Source organism: Ambystoma mexicanum, chromosome 13 (genome assembly GCF_040938575.1).
Source record: "Ambystoma mexicanum isolate Mex_15411 chromosome 13, UKY_AmexF1_1, whole genome shotgun sequence".
Lineage (NCBI taxonomy): Eukaryota > Metazoa > Chordata > Amphibia > Caudata > Ambystomatidae > Ambystoma > Ambystoma mexicanum.
In genome coordinates this window covers 666,041,144-666,054,003 of record NC_090938.1, presented here as the reverse complement: position 1 = coordinate 666,054,003, position 12,860 = coordinate 666,041,144, and the positions used below count along the sequence as shown (strand labels likewise).

The following is a 12,860-nucleotide window of genomic DNA, read 5'->3' as shown; positions in this document are numbered from 1 at the left end:
GGCTCATACAGCCTCTCACCGGCCTATCTTTGCATTTCTCGCCCTGTGCAGATTCCAACCGGCCTGGAACACACATGATCTCGGCAGATGATGCAGAATACCCCAGAGAATACCGGACGCTGGGAAACGGAACCCGCCGCTTCTCCAACGTGGGCCTGGTGCATACCTCTGAGCGCCGGCACACCGTGATCGCGGCACAAAGCCTGGAGGCGCTCACCGGCCTCCAGAAGTCGGACATGGAGAGGAAGAGAGACGCCTTCATGGATCACCTGAAGAACAAGTATCCTCAGCACGCCCTGGCCATCCGGGGCCAGCAAGAGCGGATCCGGGACCAGGTGAGGCCACTCTGAGTGACAGCATGCATGGGCACTTCCGCTGGGGAGCAGCAGGGGTCTGCCATACTGAGGGAGGTGGAGTCTACAAAGCAGGGCGGGATCTGTGGCAGTCCATGGATACCATCTAAAATAGATCAGGGGTATGTTCGGCAGCCAGTCAAACTGCGATATAAGGCAGTTCACTGGTTGGATCTTATGCAGTGATGTAGGTCAAAACTAGGATCTGAGGCAGGTCAGAGGTTTGTTCTGCAGCAGGCCAGAGGTAGGGTCTCAGACAGATCAGGGGTAGGGCCTGCAGTACATCAGGGGTAGGTTCTGCAGCAGGCCAGTTGTAGATTCTGATGCAGGGCAAGGCTAGCATCTGAGGCAGGTCAGGAGTAGGGCCTGCAGCAGGTCAGAGGTAGGATCTAAGGCAGGTCAGGGGTAGGTTCTGCAGCAGGTCAGAGGTAGGATCTAAGGCAGGTAATGGGTAGGGTCTGCAGCAGGTCAGAGGTAGGATCTAAGGCAAGTCAGTGGTGGGGTCTGCACCAGGTCAGAAGTAGGATCTAAGGCAAGTCAGTGGTGGGGTCTGCAGCAGCTCAGAGGTAGGATCTAAGGCAGGTCAGGAGTAGGGTCATAAAATAATAATAGCAGCGCACTCCTAATGGAGTCACTGTCAAAATAAAAGGGCCTGTACTAATAAACCTATTGCCAATCCTTACTTCTAAATACAAAATGTGTGGGACAACGATGTAGACACCGGAAAAGTGTTCAAGAAATAATATGTCAGGATAGTTGAGCAGTTGGAGTCCCTTTCAGCACGGGACAAAGTGGCACGTTGGAGCTTCACACACACTCTGGCTACTTGGCCACAATGCAACAGTTCAAAGCATAGGTATCAGCGACTTATGCCAAAGTCTCTATCCCAATGACAGTCTCTTATTGCAGAGGGCCTGACAAAACAAACAAACACCAAAGTTCCTTTCTGATCAGGATTTTCACATTCACAGGTTCACAATTGGTCTCCCTCATTAGGGCTCAGACCATGGATCTCCCTCATTTGGGCTCAGACCCCTTTAGCACAATATTCACAATTGGTCTCCCTCGTTCAGGCTCGGATTATGGATCTCCCTGGTTCGGGCCCTTTGTATCAAAAACTGAAGACTTTCAATTGTGCAATCGGTTTTGCTTAAACCGTCACAGGACCACTTCGATTCACACCAATTCTTATTCTTTATCTTTTACTTTCGCTTCTGCCACTTCTCAGCTAAATATCTTATAGAGACCTTCGATTGAGCACACAGGCGTTGCCGGACCACTCTGTCACGAATATTGTATCTTCTTTGCTACAGTTCAAATATCCATCAGCCGTTAGACTGTTCTCACATCTTTCATCACACACATTCAGCAATCTTTATCCTTGCTCTTTGTGTACACTGTTGCCGCTTGCAGCCTTGACTTCAACACAGACCAATCTTCCATCAGTTTCCCCAACTCACCGGCTGTGTTGATATTTCTTTGATCTTGGAGCCAAGGACAGAACCACAGAGGCTGCTGCTTCTCTCCTACTTGATCAGCCGTGCAGGAGGGTCCCGAGTATCACCGACACACAATGCAGGATTCTCCAGTCTGGTTTCTTGGCCTTATGCTCTGAAATCCAAAGATGTCTAGATAGTAACGTCTTTCTGCCGGAAAGGTCAAGGGTATCTTCCTCCTTGTGCACCCTTGGTGGTTTGCTGTCTTTCTTCCCTAGTTCAGCTGCCATCTTGAAAATGCTGTTCCTTCGTGTGCTTTGCCTCACTCAGAGAGTGCTTTCGTGCGCCGCCTTTTATCAATGTTGGGAAGTTTAATGGTAGTCCGGTCTAAATTATTACCATCAATTGCCTGGCCTTGCCTGGCTGTAGTAGTAGGACATACATGCCAGGTACACGGCTCAGGTGTGAGTCTGTTTTCTCCCAGAGTGGGCTGTCCGTGTGAAAGTGTTTGTGCAGGAAAGGGGGGGGGGGAGAGTTTCCATATATCCTACTGGGTAGAATGGGGTAAAGGTATTGCAGGGAAGAGAGGCATACCCTGTCTTGCCATCAGATGTCCCACTCCCTGAAGACCCCTCACTAAGGTGATCCTCCCACAGTGGTCCACCCCCAGGGCCTGGATCTAAAGGCAATGGCCATGCCTTGGCCACCTGAGAGGGAGACCCCGGGGACCAGCAGTTGAAACACCTTCTGATTTCTCACAGGTCCCAGATCCTTCTCTGTTGGTCAGTGGGCTTATTGCTGCCATTGCGATGAGGATGTTCTCCTCGTTAGTTCAGTTCGCTTATGTTGGGGTCCCAGCCCTTCTCTGGTAGGCAGTGGGCTTGCTGTTGCCACTGCAATGAGGAAGTGCTCCTTGGATGCTCATTTCACACTAATTAGTATCTCTGACCCATCTCTGGTAGTCTGGGGGCTTGTTGTTGCCATTGCAATTAGGAACCCTTCCTCGAATACCTGGTTTGCAATATTTAGGGTCAGAGCGCTGGTGGTCAGTGGGCTTACCGTTGACACTGTGACGAGGACGCTCTCCTTGGATGCTAAGGTTGCAATGGTTAGGGTCCCTGACCCATCTTTCTACTACTCTACTACCCCTGTGTCTCCTCTGGGTCTCTCGTAGCTCCTGTTACCTTCAGCGGGACTGCGGCATGCCTCCGGAACTTCCTGGGACAGGGGTTCTTCTCTCCAATTCTTCTGGTATCAACAGCACTGCGGTGGCTCTGTGCTCTGCTGTTCTGCTCGGCTCTTCTCTCCTTCGCGTTCGGGTACGGTCCAGCTGTACGCACGGAGGACTCCCTCAGCGCTTCGCCGGCATCCTCAGCTCTTCTGAGACTCTGGTTTGCCGCCAGCATTTAAAACCCTCTCTGGAATTCACACCTGTTGCCTCTCCCGGCTGGGCTTGACAAGTTTGTTAGTCCATTGTCTCTTCTTATATAATGTTGCCAGTCCCACCCTGGAATATTATCAAGATCCTTTGTTTCTGTTGACAACTTGATCTTCATGCCTCCTCAGGGCCACCTCGTACCAGTACTAGCACAGTTAGTGATCTTCATGTGTTATGCACTCTTCTTCGTCCTAGTACTTGCCGCTTTAACGATATTCCATGTGTTACAAACATACATGGGTTTACTCTCAATGAATTGGCTCTGAATGGGGGGGGGGATGTTGGAGAGTGGCACTCCTAAATAGGCTGCACTCTAGATGATCATTCTTGTCCCATGACGGGGAGTCCCTACCCATGAGGTCCTCCTGCATTAAACCACCCCTAGGAGAACTATTGGGTAGCGGGCGCACCTCCCTAGCCTCATGGAAAAGCCCCCCCCCTTGGGAAGAAGTGAAGACACCTTGTGAATGGTCACAATGTTCATTTATATTGGCATAAGTCCAAGTCTCTACTCAAACTTTAAGTAGTACAAAACACGTCCGTTCGTTTTACCTTTCATTTGAGGACATTTGAGCATGTGCCAGTTTGAAGTGATTACAACTGTGTGACTGGGTGGTAGTATGGGAGGAGAGGTGGGGTAGGGGCAAGGAGTGGGATATGGTAACCCCCCGTAACCCATTTCAAAGAAAATTAATACAAGTCAACATTCAAGTGTCGAGCCACTACTATTTGTGGCTATTTGGGGTCGTTATTATCACATGGACCGGTCGCGGGCTCGCGCTTCCTTGGGTTGGCTTCCAGTAAGTCACCAAATCCCAGCTCCAGGTGTGAAATTAATAAGACATTCCTTAACGGCTTGGCTTTCCATTATCTGCACGTTTGAGCCGTGTTTTAGGTCCTGGAATGCTGTGGACTTGCTCAGCAAATTCCAGAAAGCCTGGTTGTGTGGTAAAGCGTGTGAGGCTTTAGAGTGCTGCTTATGGAATGCCCAGGCCCAGGCCATCAGGAACTCTTCCGCACTCCAGGTTTTCCCACTGAAACCAAAACTGCACCTGTTCTCTCAGACAGTTCCTTCACCTCGTTACCTTCTTGTTGCCTGCCTGTTATATAGGATATTGTTCTACACTGTTTTACATTTTAATGCCTTTTTAAAAAGTCTGTATTTGTCCTTTTTTAAGCTGTTTTGTCTGTTCATATTTGTTTATAGCGCCTTGAAACTGGCGTCAGCTGGTGATTAGTTTGCGCCTAATGCATGTTTGTACCTACCTACACCAAGTTGAATATGGCTTCTTCCATGAAGGGAGCTACTTACCAACAATACGCATGCAGTTTTGTGCTGGGTTTTATATAGCGCCAACCCTGCATTGAAGCAAATGCGCTCTGTGCAAGAAGGGCATACAGTACTAGGGTATAGACAGGTGGCTACAGTACTAGGCTATACACATGTGGCTACAGTACTAGGGTATAGACATGTGGCTACAGTACTAGGGTATAGACAGGTGGCTACAGTACTAGGCTATACACATGTGGCTACAGTACTAGGGTATAGACATGTTGCTACAGTACTAGGCTATACACATGTGGCTACAGTACTAGGGTATACACATGTGGCTACAGTACTAGGGTATAGACAGGTGGCTACAGTACTAGGGTATATACATGTGGCTACAGTAATAGGGTATACACATGAGGCTACAGTACTAGGGTATATACATGTGGCTACAGTACTAGGCTATACACATGTGGCTCCAGTACTAGGGTATATACATGTGGCTACAGTACTAGGGTATACACATGTAGCTACAGTACTAGGCTATACATATGTGGCTACAGTACTAGGGTATACACATGTGGCTACAGTACTAGGGTATATACATGTGGCTACAGTACTAGGCTATACACATGTGGCTACAGTACTAGGGTATATACATGTGGCTACAGTACTAGGCTATACACATGTGGCTACAGTACTAGGGTATACACATGTGGCCACAGTACTAGGGTATACACATGTGGCCACAGTACTAGGCTATACACATATGGCTACATTACTAGGGAATACACATATGGCTACAGTAATAGGCTATACACATATGGCTACAGTACTAGGGTATACACATGTGGCTAGAGTACTAGGCTATACACATATGGCTACAGTACTAGGCTATACATATATGGCGACAGTGCTAGGGTATACACATGTGGCTACAGTACTAGGGTGTACACATGTGGCTACAGTAATAGGGTATACACATATGGCTACAGTAATAATGTGGCTACAGTACTAGGCTATACACATGTGGCTACAGTACTAGGATATACACATGTGGCTACAGTACTAGGCTATACACATGTGGCTACGGTTCTAGGGTATAGACATGTGGCTACAGTACTAGGCTATACACATGTGGCTACAGTACTAGGGTATACACATGTGGCTACGGTAATAGGGTATACACATGTGGCTACAGTACTAGGGTATACACATGTGGCTACAGTACTAGGCTATATATATGAGGCTACAGTACTAGGTATACACATGTGGCTACAGTACTAGGCTATACACATGTGGCTACTTTACTAGGGTATAGACATTTAGAAGGACAGACTATCAAGGGAACACTTGGAAGGTCATGGGGGGAAGGGATACAGAGGGTTATGTGCTGGGAATGCAGGGTGGGGGGAGGAGTGGGCACAGTGGTAGCGTATTGGTGGGTGGATGTGCAGCTGGGCTCCTGCTGAAGCAGTATCACTGGCAGTATCACACAGTCTGACTGTACGAAACTCACTGCCGAGTCCCTGGACCTGTGAGAGCAATTCCCTCATTTGCCTTCACATAAACAGAATTAAAAGGTGTCCCCTTCCACATCGAGCCCACCCGTTCTATGCCAGTGTGTGCCCGCTTTGGATGGCTGCTCTGAATATGCTTGTTCTACGTTTCTCTGCATTGCAGAGACGGCTCCTTCCAGGGTAGACTAGTGAGGACTGCTGGAGCTCCTTCCAGGGTAGCCTGGTGAGGACTGCTGGAGATCCTTCCAGGATAGCCTGGTGAAGGACTGCTGGATCTCCTTCCAGGGTAGCCTGGCGAAGGACTGCTGGAGCTCCTTCCAGGGTAGCCTGGTGAGGACTGCTGGACCTCCTTCCAGGGTAGCCTGGTAAAGGCCTGCTGGAGCTCCTTCCAGGGTAGCCTGGTGAAGGTCTGCTGGAGCTCCTTCCAGGGTAGACTGGTGAACGATTTCTGGAGCTCCTTCAGCCTGGTGAGGACTGCTGGAGCTCCTTCCAGGGTAGCCTGGTGAAGACTGCTGGAGATCCTTCCAGGATAGCCTGGTGAAGGACTGCTGGATCTCCTTCCAGGGTAGCCTGGCGAAGGACTGCTGGAGCTCCTTCCAGGGTAGCCTGGTGAGGACTGCTGGAGCTCCTTCCAGGGTAGCCTGGTGAGGACTGCTGGAGCTCCTTCCAGGGTAGCCTGGTGAAGGACTGCTGGAGCTCCTTCCAGGGTCGCCTGGTGAAGGACTGCTGGAGCTCCTTCCAGGGTAGACTGGTGAGGACTGCTGGAGCTCCTTCCAGGGTAGCCTGGTGAGGACTGCTGGAGCTCCTTCCAGGATAGCCTGGTGAAGAACTGCTGGAGCTCCTTCCAGGATAGCCTGGCGAGGACTGCTGGAGCGCCTTCCAGGGTAGCCTGGTGAAGGACTGCTGGAGCTAGCTCCTTCCAGGGTAGACTGGTGAGGACTGCTGGAGCTCCTTCCAGGGTAGCCTGGTGAGGACTGCTGGAGCTCCTTCCAGGGTAGCCTGGTGAAGACTGCTGGAGATCCTTCCAGGATAGCCTGGTGAAGGACTGCTGGAGCTCCTTCCAGGGTAGCCTGGTGAGGACTGCTGGAGCTCCTTCCAGGGTAGCCTGGTGAAGGACTGCTGGAGCTCCTTCCAGGGTAGCCTGCTGAAGGACTGCTGGAGCTCCTTCCAGGGTAGACTGGTGAAAGATTTCTGGAGCTCCTTCAGCCTGGTGAGGACTGCTTGAGCTCCTTCCAGGGTAGCCTGGTGAGGACTGCTGGAGCTCCTTCCAGGGTAGCCTGGTGAAGGACTGCTGGAGCTCCATCCGGGGTCGCCTGGTGAAGGACTGCTGGAGCTCCTTCCAGGGTAGACTGGTGAGGACTGCTGGAGCTCCTTCCAGGGTAGCCTGGTGAGGACTGCTGGAGCTCCTTCCAGGATAGCCTGGTGAAGAACTGCTGGAGCTCCTTCCAGGGTAGCCTGGTGAGGACTGCTGGAGCTCCTTCCAGGGTAGCCTGGTGAAGGACTGCTGGAGCTCCTTCCAGGGTAGACTGGTGAGGACTGCTGGAGCTCCTTCCAGGGTAGCCTGATGAGGACTGCTGGAGCTCCTTCCAGGGTAGCCTGGTGAAGGACTGCTGGAGCTCCTTCCAGGGTAGCCTGGTGAAGGACTGCTGGAGCTCCTTCCAGGGTAGACTGGTGAAAGACTGCTGGAGCTCCTTCAGCCTGGTGAGGACTGCTTGAGCTCCTTCCAGGGTAGCCTGGTGAGGACTGCTGGGGCTCCTTCAAGTATAGCCTGGTGAGGACTGCTGGAGCTCCTTCCAGGGTAGCCTGGTGAAGGACTGCTGGAGCTCCCTCCAGGGTAGCCTGGTGAAGGACTGCTAGAGCTCCTTCCAGTGGGGACTGGTGAAAGACTGCTGGAGCTCCTTCAGCCTGGCGAGGACTGCTGGAGCTCCTTCCAGGGTAGACTGGTGAGGACTGCTGGAGCTCCTTCCAGGGTAGCCTGGTGAGGACTGCTGGAGCTCCTTCCAGGATAGCCTGGTGAAGAACTGCTGGAGCTCCTTCCAGGGTAGCCTGGTGAGGACTGCTGGAGCTCCTTCCAGGGTAGACTGGTGAAGTACTGCTGGAGCTCCTTCCAGGGTAGCCTGGTGAAGGATTGCTAGAGCTCCTTCCAGGGTAGACTGGTGAGGACTGCTGAAGCTCCTTCCAGGGTAGCCTGGTGAAGGACTGCTGGAGCTCCTTCCAGGGTAGCCTGGTGAGGACTGCTGGAGCTCCTTCCAGGATAGCCTGGTGAAGAACTGCTGGAGCTCCTTCCAGGGTAGCCTGGTGAGGACTGCTGGAGCTCCTTCCAGGGTAGACTGGTGAAGTACTGCTGGAGCTCCTTCCAGGGTAGCCTGGTGAAGGATTGCTGGAGCTCCTTCCAGGGTAGACTGGCGAGGACTGCTGAAGCTCCTTCCAGGGTAGCCTGGTGAGGACTGTTGGAGATCCTTCCAGGGTAGCCTGGTGAAGGACTGCTGGAGCTCCTTCCAGGGTAGCCTGGTGAAGGACTGCTGGAGCTCCTTCCAGGGTAGACTGGTGAAAGACTGCTGGAGCTCCTTCAGCCTGGTGAGGACTGCTGGAGCTCCTTCCATGGTAGCCTGGTGAGGGCTGCTGGGGCTCCTTCAAGGATAGCCTGGTGAGGACTGCTGGAGCTCCTTCCAGGGTAGCCTGGTGAGGACTGCTGGAGCTCCTTCCAGGATAGCCTGGTGAGGACTGCTGGAGCTCCTTCCAGGATAGCCTGGTGAAGAACTGCTGGAGCTCCTTCCAGGGTAGCCTGGTGAGGACTGCTGGAGCTCCTTCCAGTGTAGACTGGTGAAGTACTGCTGGAGCTCCTTCCAGGGTAGCCTGGTGAAGGATTGCTGGAGCTCCTTCCAGGGTAGACTGGCGAGGACTGCTGAAGCTCCTTCCAGGGTAGCCTGGTGAGGACTGTTGGAGATCCTTCCAGGGTAGCCTGGTGAAGGACTGCTGGAGCTCCTTCCAGGGTAGCCTGGTGAAGGACTGCTGGAGCTCCTTCAGCCTGGTGAGGACTGCTGGAGCTCCTTCCAGGGTAGCCTGGTGAGGACTGCTGGGGCTCCTTCAAGGATAGCCTGGTGAGGACTGCTGGAGCTCCTTCCAGGGTAGCCTGGTGAAGGACTGCTGGAGCTCCCTCCAGGGTAGCCTGGTGAAGGACTGCTGGAGCTCCTTCCAGGGGGGACTGGTGAAAGACTGCTGGAGCTCCTTCAGCCTGGCGAGGACTGCTGGAGCTCCTTCCAGGGTAGACTGGTGAGGACTGCTGGAGCTCCTTCCAGGGTAGCCTGGTGAGGACTGCTGGAGCTCCTTCCAGGATAGCCTGGTGAAGAACTGCTGGAGCTCCTTCCAGGGTAGCCTGGTGAGGACTGCTGGAGCTCCTTCCAGGGTAGACTGGTGAAGTACTGCTGGGGCTCCTTCCAGGGTAGCCTGGTGAAGGATTGCTGGAGCTTCTTCCAGGGTAGACTGGCGAGGATTGCTGAAGCTCCTTCCAGGGTAGCCTGGTGAAGGACTGCTGGAGCTCCTTCCAGGGTAGACTGGTGAAAGACTGCTGGAGCTCCTTCAGCCTGGTGAGGACTGCTGGATCTCCTTCCAGGGTAGCCTGGTGAGGACCGCTGGAGCTCCTTCCAGAGTAGACTGGTGAAGTACTGCTGGAGCTCCTTCCAGGGTAGCCTGGTGAAGGACTTCTGGAGCTCCTTCCAGGGTAGGCTGGTGAAGACTGCTGGAGCTCCTTCCAGGGTAGCCTGGTGAAGGACTGCTGGAGCTCCTTACAGGGTAGCCTGGTGATGACTGATGGAGCTCCTTCAGCCTGGTGAGGACTGCTGGATCTCCTTCCAGGGTAGCCTGGTGAGGACCGCTGGAGCTCCTTCCAGAGTAGACTGGTGAAGTACTGCTGGAGCTCCTTCCAGGGTAGCCTGGTGAAGGACTTCTGGAGCTCCTTCCAGGGTAGGCTGGTGAAGACTGCTGGAGCTCCTTCCAGGGTAGCCTGGTGAAGGACTGCTGGAGCTCCTTACAGGGTAGCCTGGTGAGGACTGCTGGAGCTCCTTCCAGGGTAGCCTGGTGAGGACTGCTGGAGCTCCTTCCAGGGTAGACTGGTGAAGGACTGCTGGAGCTCCTTCCAGGGTAGCCTGGTGAAGGACTGCTGGAGCTCCTTCCAGGGTAGCCTGGTGAGGAATGCTGGAGCTCCTTCCAGGGTAGCCTGGTGAAGAACTGCTGGAGCTCCTTCCAGGGTAGCCTGGTGAGGACTTCTGGAGCTCCTTCCAGGGTAGCCTGGTGAGGACTGCTGGAGCTCCTTCCAGGGTAGCCTGGTGAAGGACTGCTGGAGTTCCTTCCAGGGTAGACTGGTGAGGACTGCTGGAGCTCCTTCCAGGGTAGCCTGGTGAAGAACTGCTGGAGCTCCTTCCAGGGTAGACTGGTGAAGGGCTGCTGGAGCTCCTTCCAGGGTTGCCAGGTGAAGGACTGCTGGAGCTCCTTCCAGGGTAGACTGGTGAAGGACTGCTGGAGCTCCTTCTAGGGTAGCCTGATGAGGACTGCTGGAGCTCCGTCCAGGGTAGACTGGTGAAAAACTGCTGGAGCTCCTTCCAGGGTAGCCTGGTGAGGGCTGCTGGAGCTCCTTCCAGGGTAGCCTGGTGAGGACTGCTGGAGCTCCGTCCAGGGTAGACTGGTGAAAAACTGCTGGAGCTCCTTCAGCCTGGTGGGGACTGCTGGAGCTCCTTCCAGGGTAGCCTGGTGAGGACTGCTGGAGCTCCTTCCAGGGTAGACTGGTGAAGGACTGCTGGAACTCCTTCCAGGGTAGACTGGTGAGGAATGCTGGAGCTCCTTCCAGGGTAGACTGGTGAAGAACTACTGGAGCTCCTTCCAGGGTAGCCTGGTGGGGACTGCTGGAGCTCCGTCCGGGCTAGACTGGTGAAAGACTGCTGGAGATCCTTCAGCCTAGTGAGGACTGCTGGAGCTCCTTCCAGGGTAGCCTGGTGAGGACTGCTGGAGCTCCTTCCAGGGTAGACTGGTGAAGGACTGCTGGAGCTCCTTCCAGGGTAGCCTGGTGAGGAATGCTGGAGCTCCTTCCAGGGTAGCCTGGTGAAGAACTGCTGGAGCTCCTTCCAGGGTAGCCTGGTGAGGACTGCTGGAGCTCCGTCCAGGGTAGACTGGTGAAGGACTGCTGGAGCTCCTTCAGCCTGGTGAGGACAGCTGGAGCTCCTTCCGGGGTAGCCTGGTGAGGACTGCTGGAGCTCCTTCCAGGGTAGACTGGTGAAGGACTGCTGGAACTCCTTCCAGGGTAGACTGGTGAAGGACTGCTGGAGCTCCTTCCAGGGTAGCCTGGTGAAGGACTGCTGGAGCTCCTTCCAGGGTAGCCTGGTAAGAACTGCTGGAGCTCCTTCCAGGGTAGCCTGGTGAAGAACTGCTGGAGCTCCTTCCAGGGTAGCCTGGTGAAGGACTGCTGGAAGTCCTTCCAGGGTAGCCTGGGGAAGGACTGCTGGAGCTCCTTCCAGAGTAGACTGGTGAAGGACTGCTGGAGCTCCTTCTGCCTGGTAAGGACTTCTGGAGCTCCTTCCATGGTAGCCTGGTGAGGACTGCTGGAGCTCCTTCCAGGGTAGCCTGGTGAAGGACTGCTGGAGCTCCTTCCAGGGTAGACTGGTGAGGACTGCTGGAGCTCCTTCCAGGGTAGCCTGGTGAAGGACTGCTGGAGCTCCTTCCAGGGTAGCCTGGTGAGGACTGTTGGAGCTTCTTCCAGGGTAGCCTGGTGAAGGACTGCTGGAGCTCCTTCCAGGGTAGCCTCGTGAGGACTGCTGGAGCTCCTTCCAGGGTAGCCTGGTGAAGAACTGCTGGAGTTCCTTCCAGGGTAGACTGGTGAAGGGCTGCTGGAGCTCCTTCCGGGGTTGCCAGGTGAAGGACTGCTGGAGCTCCTTCCAGGGTAGACTGGTGAAGGACTGCTGGAGCTCCTTCTAGGGTAGCCTGATGAGGACTGCTGGAGCTCCTTCCAGGGTAGCCTGGTGAGGGCTGCTGGAGCTCCTTCCAGGGTAGCCTGGTGAAGTACTGATGGAGAACCTTCCAGGGTAGACTGGTGAAGGACTGCTGGAGCTCCTTTCAGGGTAGCCTGGTGAAGGACTGCTGGAGCTCCTTCCAGGGTAGCCTGGAGAGGAACTGCTGGAGCTCCTTCCAGGGTAGCCTGGTGAGGACTGCTGAAGCTCCTTCCAGGGTAGCCTGATGAGGACTGATGGAGCTCCTTCCAGGGTAGCCTGGTGAGGACTGATGGAGCTCTGCTGGAGCTCCTTCCAGGGTAGCCTGGTGAGGACTGATGGAGCTCTGCTGGAGCTTCTTCCAGGGTAGCCCTGTGAAGGACTGCTGGAGCTCCTTCCAGGTTAGCCCTGTGAAGGACTGCTGGAGCTCCTTCCATTGTAGCTTGGTGAAGAACTGCTTGAGCTCCTTCCAGGGTAGACTGGTGAAGGACTGCTGGAGCTCCTTTCAGGGTAGCCTGGTGAAGGACTGCTGGAGCTCCTTCCAGGATAGCCTGGTGAGGGACTGCTGGAGCTCCTTCCAGGATAGCCTGGTGAGGGACTGCTGAAGCTCCTTCCAGGGTAGCCTGATGAGGACTGATGGAGCTCCTTCCAGGGTAGCCTGGTGAGGACTGCTGGAGCTCTGCTGGAGCTCCTTCCAGGTTAGCCTGGTGAGGACTGCTGGAGCTCTGTGGGAGCACCTTCCAGGGTAGCCCTGTGAAGGACTGCTGGAGCTCCTTCCAGGATAGCCCTGTGAAGGACTGCTGGAGCTCCTTCTATTGTAGCTTGGTGAAGAACTGCTTGAGCTCCTTCCAGGGTATACTGGTGAAGG

At 54.3% G+C, this 12,860-nt stretch overlaps 1 protein-coding gene across 13 annotated transcripts in view; it reads left to right on the top strand.

Annotated features, from left to right (window-relative positions):
• The window catches only part of SRCIN1 (SRC kinase signaling inhibitor 1), a 1,709,922-nt gene that overhangs the window by 658,071 nt on the left and 1,038,991 nt on the right, over positions 1–12,860 (top strand). For all 13 annotated transcript variants that reach the window (XM_069634673.1, XM_069634672.1, XM_069634685.1 and 10 more), the window contains exon 2: positions 52–335. In XM_069634673.1, the coding sequence (XP_069490774.1) occupies positions 52–335 (284 nt within the window). The remainder of the gene's footprint in view (positions 1–51; positions 336–12,860) is intronic.